The sequence below is a fragment of the Sylvia atricapilla genome, chromosome 5 (genome assembly GCF_009819655.1).
Source record: "Sylvia atricapilla isolate bSylAtr1 chromosome 5, bSylAtr1.pri, whole genome shotgun sequence".
NCBI lineage: Eukaryota > Metazoa > Chordata > Aves > Passeriformes > Sylviidae > Sylvia > Sylvia atricapilla.
This window is the reverse complement of record NC_089144.1, coordinates 58,646,116-58,660,546: the sequence shown is the minus strand read 5'-3', so window position 1 is coordinate 58,660,546 and position 14,431 is coordinate 58,646,116. Positions and strand designations below refer to the sequence as shown.

Sequence of the window (14,431 nt, the reverse complement as noted above, 5' to 3'; positions counted from 1 at the left end):
GCCCTAAGTACAGAATACCCCCTTGGAAATACACTCTTTTAACCAATGTCTGACTCGTTCATCAGAGAATACTCCCTCATATGCCAGGGACCTCACTGAAGGACATTGCCACTTCCAGGTGTCCCTCATTCTATGGGAGATCCCCTCTGCCGCCATGATCAAGGGTGGCTGTCCTTCCCTTGCGTAAGACTTGCTGGCACACTCATAAATCCCTCCTTTATCAGTACAACCACTGAATACAGCATTTACTGCAGGTCCTCCTGAGCGGCCTGAAACAAATATTGCTCTGCAGCCTCCCAGATCCCTCTCCTCGCCCCAAATGCCCCCATGAATGGCAGCACCATGGATGGACTCACGACAACTCTTGTCCCAGCTGCTCTGGGCTACCTGATCCAGTGTCTCACCACCATTCCTTCCCTTCTAACCTGCCACAGTTCAATTTGTGCCCACTGTGCCTCCTGCCATCTCTGCATTGAACAGAGGAGAGTCTCGCTTGTGTCCTTTACCCACCCACCTTCAGTCAGGTGTTTGCACACCCTGACCAGACAGCCCAGCCTGCTCTACTCCAAGAGAATTCAGCAGAGCTCTCCCAGCCTCTCCTCATGCACTGTGTGCTGCAGTGCCCTCCGCACCTTAGTGGCCCTTTGCCAGACTTGCTCCAGTATGGACACGTGTCCCTCATCCTGGGATTCCAGAACCAGCCCTCCAGGCGTGTCTCACCAGTGCTGAGTGGTGGGCAAGGATTTCCATTAGAGGTAGATGGATGGCACCACATCATCCACTGCCTACATCCTCGGTGACATCTTCAACTTACCAGGTATCTCCTGGACTCCCACCCAGCAGAGAGGAGGAGACACTCCAGGAGGCTCCTGGAGCATGTGGAACAGAACTTCCTGACACAGCTGGCAGGTGAGCCCACCAGGAGAGTTGTCCCAGGGGATCCGCTGTTTACAGAGGAGCACTGGTGAGAGACGAGTTTGCCAAAGGCTATCTTGGGTACAGTGACCGTGACAGGATTTGATTTCAGTTCTCAGTGAAGGGAGGGAGGATTGGAAGGGGGTCAGGAAAACCACAACCTTGGGCTTGTGGAGGACAGGCTTACATCTGTTCAGACCACTGGTTGAGACAATCCCTTGGGAGGCAATCCTGAGGGGCCAAGGAGCCCAGGAAGGCTGGACATTCCTCAGGAAGGAGGTCATACAGGTAGAGAAGGAGCCCATTCCAATGTGCAGTAAAACTGGTTCAGGGAAGGCTGGCCAGGATGAACAGCAAGCTTCCACTGGGACTCAGGGAAGAACAGAGAGTTTAGCAGCTCTGGAAGATGGGTCAGGCAACTCAGGAAGAATGTCATCAAGTTAAATCATGACTGAGAAAAGAGAGAAAATGAGAAAGGTGGAAGTCCAGCTAGAAGTCAATCTGGCCACCAGCATAGAAGTTAAGAAAAAATGTTTTCTCCAAATGCATTAACAACAAAAAGAGACCAAGGAGATTCTCCATCCTTTATTGCATGCTGGGGTGGTAACAAGTGGGAACATGACCTCCAGGGATGAGGAAAAGGCTGAGGTACTCAATCCCTTCTTGACCTCAGCCTTTAACCAAAAGCCCAGTTACCCTCTGCATATCCAGCCCCCTGAGCTAGAAGACAGAAACAGGGAGCAGAATGAAATCCCCATACTGCAGGAGGAAGTTGTTAGTGACCTGTTGTGCTGGCCAGACATGCACCAGTCTAGGGAGATGCCATCCTTCCTCATAAGGCTACAGAGGGAGCTGGTGAAGCAGCTCACAAAACTCCACTCTCCACTGTTTATCAGCAGTCCTGGTGAACTGGAGAGCTCCTGGGTGACTGGAGGTTGGCTAATGTGACACTCAGCTGAGAAGGCTTGGAAGGATAACTGGATGAAACACAGGCCTGTCAGCCTGCCCTCGGTGCCTGGGAAGGCTATGGAACAGATGACCTGGAGTGCATCCACACGATGTGTGCTGCATCACTGGGGCATCAGGCCCACCCAGCATGGGTTTAAAGCAGGTCCTACTTGGCTTCTACAACCTTCAACCTTCTTCTATGAACACCTAATGGATGGGGAAAGGCTGGGGATGTTGCGTACCCAGGCCTTCAGTAAAGCCTTTGATCACTGCTCCCACAATGTTCTCCACATTGTCCTTGCAGCCCACAGATTTAACAGGTTCCCCATTTGCTGGGAAAAAAATCACCTAGATGGCTGGGCCCAGAGAGTGGTGATGGAATTCATCCAGCTGGCGGCACATCACTGGTGCTGTACCCCAGGGCCCACTGTCAGGGCTAGCCCTGTTTCCTGTCTTTGAGGTTCAACAAGGCCAAGTGCCATGTCCTCCCCTGGGTCAGAACCCCCAGCAGCTCCAGGCTGGGGAAGAGTGGCTGGGAAGAGCCCAGCAGGAAAGGGCCTGAGTCTGCTGGTCCATAGTGCGTGTCCTGGTGGGCAAGAAGGCCAATGGCTCCTGGGCTGGGTCAGCAGGGCAGTGGCCAGCAGGACCAGGGCAGTGACTGTCCCCTGCCGTGGGCACTGCTGAGGCCTCAGCCCAAGTGCTGTGTCCAGTTCTGGGCCTGGCACTGCAAGGTGGACATGGAGGGGCTGGAGCGTGTCCAGGGAAGGGAACAGAGCTGAGCAAGGCAAGCTGGGCACGAGTCTGATGAAGAGACGCTGAGGGAGCTGGGAGTGTTTAACCTGGAGGAAAAGGAGGCTCAGGGGGAGCCTTATGGCTCTGCACAACTCCCTGAGATGGGAGGAGGGTGCAGCCAGGTGGGGGTGAGCCTCTGCTCCTAGGGAACAAGGGACACGATGAGGGGAAATCAATAGAATGGTTTGGGTTGGAAGGGACATTAGTGATCATCTGGTTCCACCCCTCCTGCCATGGGCAGGGACACCTTCTCACTATCCCAGCTTGCTCCAAGCCCCATACAACGCGGCATTGGACACTACCAGGGATCCAGGGGCAGCCACAACTGCTCTGGGCAACCTGTGCCAGGGCCTCACCACCCTCACAGGGAACAATTTCTTCCTCCTATCTTCTGAATATCCAATCTAAACCTCCTCTCTGTCAGTGTGAAGCCATTGCCCCTTGTCCTGTCACTTCAGGCCCTTGTCCAGAGTCTCTCTCCATCTTTCCTGTGGGCTCCCCTCAGGCACTGCAAGGCCACAATGAGGTCACCCCAAAGCCTTCTCCTCTCCAGGCTGAGCAATCCCAATTCCCTCAGCCTTTCCTCCCAGCAGAGCTGCTCCATCCCTGTGTTGCCCTTGGTGTCCCTGCTCTGGGCTGGCTCCAGCAGCTCCCTGTCCTTCCTGTGCTGGGATCCCAGAACTGGATGCAGCACCCCCTGTGCCATGGCAGGTTGGATATGAGGAAAAATTTCAGTGAACTTAAGCACTGTGTGCCACCGGTGGTGGAGTCACCACCCCAGGAAGCGCTCTGAAAATTGAGTACACATGAGGCACTTTGGAATAAAGGCTAGTGGGTATGGTGATACTGAATTGAAGGATAGACTCGATGATCTTGGAAGTCTTTTCCAACCTTCATGTGCTTTTGAGTTTTTAATTTTGTCCTGGTGACACTGCTCTGAGTCCTGGACACCTGGTCCTTTTGTTGAGTCCTGGACACCTGTTGTCCTCTGGACTTCCACAATGGGTTCAATATTCCAATGAAAGGGACGTAATTCTCCTCACACTACTGAAGAAACAGGCAACGCTGAGACCCTTTAGAGTGTGACAATGGCCCATTAGATGTTGCTATCCTACAAGAATTACTGCAGCAGAGCAAAGATCTTTACAAAGCCTACTCCTAAAAGAATTGCTTTTGTCTATTGGTTTTCCTGAGGAGTCCCAGAAAAGTCATTACAGTGCTGTGCAATCAGAAACAGTAGGAAGCATCATTTAAACTTTTCTCAGTTTAGAAGTTTAGAAGAACTTCACACTGAACCATGCAGGGATCTAAAGTGCTTTCCATTACTTAAAGTAATTTTCAAAAAATCTTCACATATTTCCCCAGGTGTAAAGGATCTTTGCCAGCCAGGGAGTTCTGTTCTGAGCTCCAGCAAACCGTGCCCTTTGGCACTGCCTGGTAGTCATTTACAAACTCAGAAATGCCACAGAGAGGAAGCCAAGGGTCCCTACAGCTGTTGAAACACCTCAAGGAGCTGCTCAGCATGTGATCCACAGGAGGAACCATTGGAGAACACCAAGACAGGACCAGCTGAGAGATGCTGATGAATGAGTTCAACCATTGCTGCAGCAAAAGGTCTCCTGAAGGACAGCAAGAGAGGCTGACCTCAAGTGATGTAAATTTGAAACACAAAGGATCTGAGGCAGATATCAGGTACAAAACCACAGGTGTCACGCAGAATACCTGTGCTGAGGACTAGAAACCAACTCTGCCCATGGTCAAAGGCACCTGGTTTCCTTCAGTCTGAGGAACATCCCTGCAGTCAAGGGCCCACAGGTCACACTGCACGCCTTGACAACTCTTCGGAGTGCTGTTTCATCTTTGCATAGGTGGCAGGGCAGAACTGGGCATAGAGCTGAGCCAGAAGAGCCTGGGAGGGGATCTCTAACTTGGTCCCATGGCTCAGTTTGTTCCATATGTGCACTGCATAGGCGTTCTTAAGGAGATTGTGCAGCTCCAAGGCACTGACGGCCTCAAACAACTTCTTCCAGTCCTGCCAAGGAATAGGATAAACAACTTCTGGGGCAAGAGCACTCACTCCTTTGCAGTTCATGCTCTTGATAGTCCTGAGGGAGCACCATTTCTTGAAGACACGAGTTAGGAGATCTGGGCCCTGGTGGCCCCAGAGCCAGCCATTGTAGTTCTGCACAAAGTCCTGCATGCAAAGCTTCATGAACGCATGCCCGGGCTTAAAGGACAGAAAAGCTCCATTCAGCTCCTTTTCATCCTGAATCCCAAGGGCATTGGTGAGGTTCTGTAAGTTCTTCAGCACAATGAAGTCTGTATCCAGGTAGATACCACCAAATTTCCACATGAGGACAATCCTGCAGGCGTCAGACAGGACGGGTAAAAAATGAGGTTCCCAGTGTCGCAGAGGCCATAAGTACCACCATTTTAGAGGTGTTCCAGAAAAGAGCTCTGTCAGGTCCAGGGGTCGGATTTCCACATTGGGGAAGCAGCTCAGCAAGGAGAAAGCCCAGTGTTTAGGTAAGGAGACGTTCCCTTTGGCCAAGCCTTTCATGAGCACCACGACTTTTGATGTGGGATGCGTCCTGGCCGCTGACTCCACAGAGCATGAGAACAGGTAACTTGGGGTAGTTTTCTCTGAGGTCTCCACAAAAAACACATTTGCTGTGGAAGGAGAGGGCCCAGCAGCAATGTTGAGGGAAGAAGGCACAGAGTGAGCACAGTTGATATCAGCAGACAAGCTGTAGCTTGGGTCCTCCCAGATACTCGAATATAACTTGATGTAGGTGAAGGATACGAACACAAAGATGAGGACAAACAGGGTCCAGGATTTGTGGATCAGCGGCAACCTGGTCAGCTTTAGGAGGTAGGTGGGCATCCTGATCATTCTCTCTCCAGCCAGAGCCTGCTCTCCTAAGACAGCCTGGAGGGAATGAAAGAAAAACCTGACAGACAAGGTAGCAGATGATGAGCCTTTCTTCACAAGTGTGTCCCACCTTCATAGTAGTGCACAAAAAGCTCTGCAAACACCATCTGTCACCCTCCAGAGCTTCTACTCATTCTGAACATGAGACACGTATGCAAAAAACTCAGGGAGGAGGAGACCAAACAAGTAGGGAACGAGCTAGCAAACCCAGCTAGAACAATCATTCCCATTAGTCAATTCTCCATTAATCACTGTTCCTGGGTCACATATTGAACTTCTCAAGTGCCCAGAAAATGGCTTGTTTGAGGCACCGGGAGGTGGCCAAATGCAAGGCGCTGTGACTGGGGGACAAGAGAGAGGCAGCCAATACACAAATGATCAGCTCTGTATCCCCAGAAGGTTTTCTCCTCCCACACAGAAATGCCAACGCGGGCTGCCAGTGCTACAGGCAGCAAAAACACCCTGTATTTTACAGACACCTTTACATTCTCCACTCTCCACACCTTAGCTGGGTTCCTATCTCCCAGCTGGCAAACAAAATTCAGCGAACATGAAACCATCATAACCCCGTAAATCATTTTTTACACTGTAGAAGGCAAAGAAGCACAGACTTGGCAGAACAGAGCCGGTGCTGTAGAGAAGATACAAAACTCACCTCTCCCTGCTTTCAAGACATCACAAAATTCACTGTACAGCTGAAAATACGTTTAAGAAATGAAAGTCTGTGAGGATGCCTACTACTCTATGGTCTGACACTTCCTTCTTCTGAAAAGGGAACGGTGAGCACATGGGGTAAAAAGGGCAGGATGTGACATCATTCATCTGTAGTGCGTGGCTGATACAAAGGTCACATATAAGCACCAGGAACAAACCAGTAAAAGTAATAAATAAAAAAAAAAAGGAGCAATTTGATATCCCACTGCTGCTACACTTGAAGCTATCGAGTGGTGGGAAAACGGCTCATTTACTTTTCCCCTCCTTTGCTAGAATTTCCCAGTGGTCACGCTGCTCCTGGGGCCACCGTTGATAACTGAGCTGCCCCTTCCAGAGAGCTGCCTGCTCCCACCCCAAGCCCTAAGTACAGAATGCCCCCTTGGAAATACACTCTTTTAACCAATGTCTGACTCGTTCATCAGAGAATACTCCCTCATATGCCAGGGACCTCACTGAAGGACATTGCCACTTCCAGGTGTCCCTCATTCTATGGGAGATCCCCTCTGCCGCCATGATCAAGGGTGGCTGTCCTTCCCTTGCGTAAGACTTGCTGGCACACTCATAAATCCCTCCTTTATCAGTACAACCACTGAATACAGCATTTACTGCAGGTCCTCCTGAGCGGCCTGAAACAAATATTGCTCTGCAGCCTCCCAGATCCCTCTCCTCGCCCCAAATGCCCCCATGAACGGCAGCACCATGGATGGACTCACGACAACTCTTGTCCCAGCTGCTCTGGGCTACCTGATCCAGTGTCTCACCACCATTCCTTCCCTTCTAACCTGCCACAGTTCAATTTGTGCCCACTGTGCCTCCTGCCATCTCTGCATTGAACAGAGGAGAGTCTCGCTTGTGTCCTTTACCCACCCACCTTCAGTCAGGTGTTTGCACACCCTGACCAGACAGCCCAGCCTGCTCTACTCCAAGAGAATTCAGCAGAGCTCTCCCAGCCTCTCCTCATGCACCGTGTGCTGCAGTGCCCTCCGCACCTTAGTGGCCCTTTGCCAGACTTGCTCCAGTATGGACACATGTCCCTCATCCTGGGATTCCAGAACCAGCCCTCCAGGAGTGTCTCACCAGTGGGCAAGGATCACTCCCCATGACCTTGCAGGCCGTGGCCCACAGGCTGTGGGAACATCTGCTGGCTCCTGGTCAGCCTGTGGTCCAGGACCACAAGGCCCTCTTCTGCCCAGGTGCTTTCCATGAAAATGGTGCCTATCATTTTCATGGCCTTGCTTACTCAGTTTAAAAGCCAACTTAACTAATACAGGGCTTGAAATATGCAAACAAAAAATACGTCCAAACAAAAATTGCAAAATGCATCAAGAAACCTCACTGCACAATATAAAACCTGATACTGAAATATCATCAAGGATCCCTTGTTCCAAGCACAAAAGAGATAAAACAAAGCGAACAGACACAGGGTTGGGACCACAGATAATCCTGTACCTCCACCATGCAAGGACTGTCACTAGTCTGCTGCTGCTGGATCAGCACATGCTCACACCTACTTTTAGTACACCCTTCCCTGAGCAAAGTCATTTCCTGCTCTACATGACTAACAGTGCTTCACTGATATTTCCTTGGTAGCAAAATCACAGCAAAAAAGGGGAATAACCCAAACGAGATGATAATTGAATGACTGACTGATGGTACAACATCAATTGTGCATGAAGCCAACTTAAATGAAGCCAAAAAAGCATCTTGCATTCCTGCAATCCTTAAATTTTCAAATTGTAATAGCAGATATTCAGAAGTCCCTGAAATCTTGTAAATCATAAGAAAAATTTTTCATTATTTAGTGAAGTCTTATAAAACATCATCTGATCTACATGACAGTTGAAATAGTGATAAAAATAAAGAAATTGACTGTCAAAATTCTCTAAGGACATGAATTTAGTGATGTCAGAGAATGAAATGCTACATTCTCAGTTTGCACTAAAGCCATTAGGATTGTTTTCACATAATTACATTAGAACTGTGTAATTCTCAGAGTATGAGTTCTGTACAAAGTCTCAAAACCTCCAGGCATAAATCTTACTATACCAAGTAAAAACAAGCATTTTAGCCAGAAGTGATCAGATGATTAGAGGAAAATTATGGTTGTCCATATTGCAGAAGTGCAAGTGTTGTTTCAAAATCAGAATATAAATTAAGGATGTCAATAATGACTTAGCTATTGTTTCCCTTCTAGGATTTAATTGATACCGCTTATACTTGGGTAATTAGAAGATTTAGCCTATGAAGCTGGATAGGCCTGCAAACCAGCAGAAGATTACAGGAAAGAAGGTTCAAAGGGATGATCTAACTATTAGCAAATATATGTGTATTTACAGGTACATAATATACTATTAACTAAAACGGATTTGCAATGTAATTCTTTGTTGCACCTCAGAACATGCAGAGAAAGTGGTTTTGCATCTTAAGCTGAGCAAGATGCTTTGGTTGATCCCAATATTTTCGAGCAATAGCTGTGCCCTCTCGTGGCCAGGTCAACTGTCATTCCTGCAGTTCTGGGCACTAAAAATATCCTTCTGGGTTTAAGGAAAGTACTGCTGGGGTAGCAAAGCAGAGTGGCAGCTCCTGCAGCAAGGGACCCACACTGGAGGAGTTGAGCTGGGGCTGGCTGGAGGATCTGGTAGAGATCTGCCAGAATTTGTCATGAACATCTGGTCTTTGTGGGCTAAATCAAAGTACACTGTGTTATAGCTTCACGTCTTTGTTTTATTACTGCTTGTTGTTGTGGTGTATTTTTATCAAGACTTCAACGACTTTATGGCATTAAACTATAAAAGCTATGTTTGAACGTACATCCAGCACAGAAGCAGCAAAACAGCCCTGGTTAGCCCTGGAAAAAGTGTTTGCACTAGCCCCCGTTGTCTTCAGGGGAACAAACCAAATACCCTTGAGATTAGCGATATCCTTTCAAGCAAATGTGTGGACACAGGAACTGCAAAACACCTCAGGAGGTGTTTGTAAATTTGCAACAAATTTGGTAACAAAAAACAGAGGGGAGGGGAAAATGTCCAGCAAAGTACTGCTGCATACCTAGGTAATTGCTAAGGGTCTGGAACAATAAATATCACCCATCACAAGCAGCCTGATCGAAATATTTTGGGGACCCACCAGAAAACAGCTGAAAATCTCCATTTTCTCCAGGTTTACATTACTAATGAGAGTAGAAGAGGTAAAATTTGACAATAACAGCATTCAGTAGGTGATTAATCAGTCAGCTAAGCACAGAAACACAGAGTGGTGCCCAAGAGGGCTGCAAATTCCCCTAGTATTTTAGGGAATTAGCTTTTAGCATTTTACCAACAGTTTTAGAGCTCCTCCTCCTGAACTCAGAGGATGGCAGACCAAGCACATATGAATGTTTCAGGTAAGAGGTGAGCAAATATTGTATTGTAAATGTAGTATATTAGACCAATAAAATACTACAGCTGAAGGCAGAGGACATTTAAGGCACCTGTCTCTTAACTGCATTTTCTGTATTTATCATGACTTCACCTTTCCAGAATGAACCCTGCAATACCCAATTCACTTCCAGAGGGTTTACAACTAAGTTTTCTCCTGAAATAAAAGAGGTATAAACACCCTCTTTTATAGCTAATGAAATAATGGATAGACACTTTGTGGGATAAGATGCATTAAAAGCAAGCCATAACAAAGAGTCAGAGAATGAGATTAGCAAGTTTCTTAAAAAAAAAAAAAAAAAAAATTGTGGGAAGAAATGATATGGCAGTTTTGATATCTGCCAGCTCCCAGATCGCTGTACACAAAGCGGCCACCGATATGATGGCATCTCACTGAAGCTGTCCAGAAAAAAATACCTACAGGCTCTGTTATTTGCAACAGAGAATATCAGTGATGTACCTATGTGATGGCCCCAAACAGAAAATCAGATAGCCGGACATGGCAACATCATTACATTTCAATCAGCCTCCCTGAATACAGTAAGCGGTAGCCCAAGATGAAGGGAAAATGGTCAGTAATGCTGTTACATTTAGACAGTCAGAAATTTGTAGGATCAGGTTTGTTAAGCAGGACCTGCCTCTCATGAATGTGTGCTGGCTGGGCCTGGCCCCAGGCTGGTCACACTCAGTATGATCTGTTCCACAGCCTTCCTTGCTATTGAGGTCAGGCTTATGGGCTTGTGGCTTTCCAGATCCTCCTTTCAGCCTTCTTGTAGATGGGTGCCACATTGGCTAACTCTCAGTCTTCTGGGACTTCCCCAGTTCAACAGGGCTGCCAGTAAATGATGGAGAGCAGCTCTGTGAGCTCGTCCACCAGCTCACTCAGTCCCCTTGAGTGGATCCCACCTGACCCCATAGATTATGCAGTGGGGTCAGGTGGGGCAGCAGGTTACTGTTTCCTCCTAGATCACAGGGGGGTTATCCTGTCCCTGTCTTCCAGCTCAGGCAGGGGCTTGACACCCTGATAATAACTGTTTTTTTATTTAAAGACTGAAGCAAAGAAGGCATCAGGTACCTCAGCTTTTTCTTCATCCTTGGTGGCAATGTTTCCTCTCACATGCAATAAAGGATGGAGAGCCTCCTTTGGCTCTCTGTCATTAATGTATTGGGGGAAAAAAAAGTTCTCTTGTGGCACTTGCCAGATTAAATTCTAGCTGGGCCTTTGGCCTTTCTTACTTTCCCCCTGCATAACCTAATGACACCCTTGTAATCCTCCTCAGCCACTTGCCCCTTTTTCCAAAGCTGGTAATTTTTTTTCCCCTTGAGTTCAATCAAAAGCTCCCTGATAATCCAGGCCAGTTTTCTTCCCTGCTGGCTTGTCTTATGGCACACTGGGCTGGCCTGTTCCTGTGTCTTTCAGATGTTGTTCTTGGAGAATGTCCAGCCTTCCTGCTCTCCTTGCCCCTCAGGACTGCTTCCCAAGGGACTGCCTCAACCAGTGCCCTGAACAGGCCAGAGTCTGCAAGTCCAAGGTAGAAGTTTTGTGACTCCATTACATACTTCTTCAAGAATTGAAAACTCTCATTTCAACACCAGTGCGCCCAAGATAGACTCCAACCATCACATCTCCCATCAGCTCTGTTCACAAACAGCAGGGCCCAGCATCCCCAAGTTCCTCTTACCTATAGCCAGATGCAGAAATTAATTCTGAGTTGTTTCAAAGTGATGTCTGAACTTTCAATCTCATTCCCTACCAACCTTCTGCCTCTCTACCAGGCCTCATGTTCCTTCTGCAACTGAAAAAAAAAAAAAAAAAAAAAAAAAAAAAGATTAATAATATTGGTAGCTTTACTATCTTTTGGAAATTGTTTTCAAACAGTGTTTTCTATAGTCTCATGGTGTTGCCATATTTACCTTGCCGGACCTCACGTGCCTACTTCATTTTCCCCCTGGTTATAGATGCCATTTTGAAGAGTGCTTTATACTTCTCATACCTCTGCCAGCATATTATAGGATGCTGTTTGGCTTCTTCATTATACACAAATTTAAATGTCAAGATCTCAGCTTGGGCTGTAATGGCAGGATGCAGCTGAGTGACTTCATCCTGCAGTTCTTTCTTTTGGACACTGCCTGTTTATCACATTAAGACAGGTAACTGCACCTTCCCACAAGAATCTACTTTGCACTATGGTCTTCCCAGACTACACATTTTGGGAGGAGAGATATAAAACAAAGAGGAGAATAACAAGGGGCAAAAGAGCCCTTCAGAGCATTACTCTTCACTGTGTGTCCTGGATGCCCTCAGCACAAGAGCTCCTGGCACGGTGAGCTCTCAGGCAGCACAGAAAAAATAATCATCCTTCAGTCACTTCCCAGGGGACTCGATCCAGGATTACCTTCCTGACCCTTCCATGCTCCTCTTCTGCTGCACTGGCCAGTTCAGCATCTCCACTCCCATCCCTGTCTTCCCCTTTGAGGTAGAGCACCCATGTACTAGCTGAGATTCATGAGCCCAAGGACAGGAGACATGACATGAAATAAGCTGTATAAATGCACAGTTTAATTGAAAGGCATTGTCATCAGTGTGGCAATGCTTTTCTCAAAGTACCTGACTCTTAATGAAGTTAAAAACCCAGAAATATTTCACAAAGAATATATTCTTTGAAGAAATAGATAAAAGGTTGTCTGAAAGATGCAGAACATTTTAGTGTCTCCTCTGCTTTAACCCCTGTTTATCTTTTGGTAGAAGTCTGCATAATTTAAAAGAAATAAAATCAATACAATCCATCAGTAAAAGCAGAAGTTCTGTCAGACAAAACAGAAATGTGCGCAATATAACAGAGAACTATACTTTGTCTCCTAAAGAGAGCTATGGATCAGCTTGATAACAGGAATTTCCATTTCACATTAATCACTCTTCAGCTGAAAACAAGGAAACTCTCTGCTGAGAATTTTTTTCTCTCTTATTTTCTTTCCCCCCCTATTGAATAAAAGCCTTATTGTTCTATCACACCTTCATCCTCTCAGACTGGCCACTTTGGAGTGTTTCTACACCACCTGACACATCACCTGGTCAGCACCCCAGTTAGTTGCCCTCCCCTCTGGAATCTCTGCTTTCCTTGGGACCCTGAAAGGGTAACACACACTTTCTGTCCATACAGCTGCAAGAAACAGCCAGACCCCACCATCCTGTCCCTAGCAGCTTCCACCCTTTTTTAAAAAAAAATTCAAGCAGAGGCACAGTGTGCTGCTCTGACCAGCTGCAGTTTTGGAGTGCAGTGGGCTGGGTTTTGTCTTGTTTGGAGCTGGTTGGAACCAGCTGGAATCATGGCCCCCTCCACACAGGTGAGCCCTGCAGCCCCTGGCTCCCCAAACCCTGCTGGTTCTGCCTCAGACAGAGTACTTTGTAATGTTTAAATACAGAGATGTTTTTCTTCCTGTAAACTTGGATGAAACTTGGATTTGAATGTTGGATTGCCAGCTGGTGATTAGTTCTTTATTACCTAGTGCAAACAAAAACTGGTTATAAAAGTAATTAGGTGGTGAGGGTTACTGATTTCCTGAATGGCTCATATTTATTTCCCTTCCCTTTGTGGTAACATCAGTTTCCAAAAGTCACCTGTCCAATTTTTTAGAAATTCTTTAAAGAAGGAAGACAAATGATACTAAGTGCCATGTCATCATTTACCAACGTGAATGCAAAGGACTGGCCAACAATTTATTGATGGCTTCCCATCCCATAATTTCTAATTTGTTTAAACCTGTCAAGAGTTTACCCCTGCACCAAAGGGCTCTCTACCAGTTAAATGGGAAGATAGGGTGATCCCAGCACTGCCACACAACGGTGAAGACTTCCCAGAAAGCAAGGCTTTGTGTTGCATCTAAACCAGCCTAAGGAGAAGTTGCCAACAAAGGGGGGACTACCTCAGTAATCCGAGGCAGAAAACTTTGCCTGCAAAATAAATATGAAGCTTTCCTGAGGGTTTGGTTTCCACAGAACAGCTCGACTGAAGCACAGCTGTGAGGGAGAGTAGTTAAGAGCACTACTGCTGCCTCAGCACTACTCCCTCATAAACAGCAAGGAAACAGCAATGATCCGGTTTGGTTTTTCTAAAAGACACTCCACAGCTTAAAAGGAGAGAAATACACCACTATCTTAGGCAGTAAATAGGCACAGCAGGTTCCGGCAGCTGTTTCATCAACAGTGGAGAAAGCAGCAGGGAAACCACAGGGTCCTCTGAGGCACTGCAAACACCTCTGCAGCCAGAGTGAAAGCTCCATTTCTTCCCATCACGCCTGATAAAGTCTTATCAGAAGCTACACAACAGCTGATGGTGATGCATCCCTGAGGTCCCATCCAGCAGTTTCAATGGAAGAAACAAAGCAAGAGGAAAGACCAAGAGCACAGGAATGACTGCCACACCAATGCAAACATGCAGCTGTGTTTGCTTGAAATTCACTCCTGTTTTTACCTTAGCAGTACTTTGTGACTGCCTAAAAAGCAGAGCAAACATTAAGTTTCCTGACCCCGTCAGAAAAAAGTGCTTTAGGACTTTGCTGGGACAGCACAGAGGTGACTTGGGAGCAAAGGGCTATCACAGCAGCCAGAGGCAAGAGCCAGGTCCTCCCTCAGCAAACCCAGGCTGTGCCTCCCACGGGGCCAGGGACTGACCTGTTGAGCGCTTTTCCTGTGGCACACAGAACAAGGAATAAA

The 14,431-nt window shown here is 47.2% G+C and overlaps 1 protein-coding gene across 1 annotated transcript; it reads right to left on the bottom strand.

The window, feature by feature from the left end:
- Positions 1 to 3,637: 3,637 nt before the first annotated feature.
- LOC136361605 (lactosylceramide 4-alpha-galactosyltransferase-like) lies at positions 3,638 to 5,584 on the bottom strand. Its single transcript, XM_066319635.1, has one exon. It carries the CDS (start codon positions 5,546 to 5,548, stop codon positions 4,472 to 4,474), a length of 1,077 nt encoding a protein of 358 aa, XP_066175732.1. The 5' UTR covers positions 5,549 to 5,584; the 3' UTR covers positions 3,638 to 4,471.
- Between the last annotated feature and the right edge of the window lie 8,847 nt (positions 5,585 to 14,431).

Coding starts and splice junctions, on each gene's coding strand:
- LOC136361605 (XM_066319635.1), bottom strand. CDS start 5,548: ATGATCAGGATGCCCACCTACCTCCTAAAGCTGACCAGGTTGCCGCTG.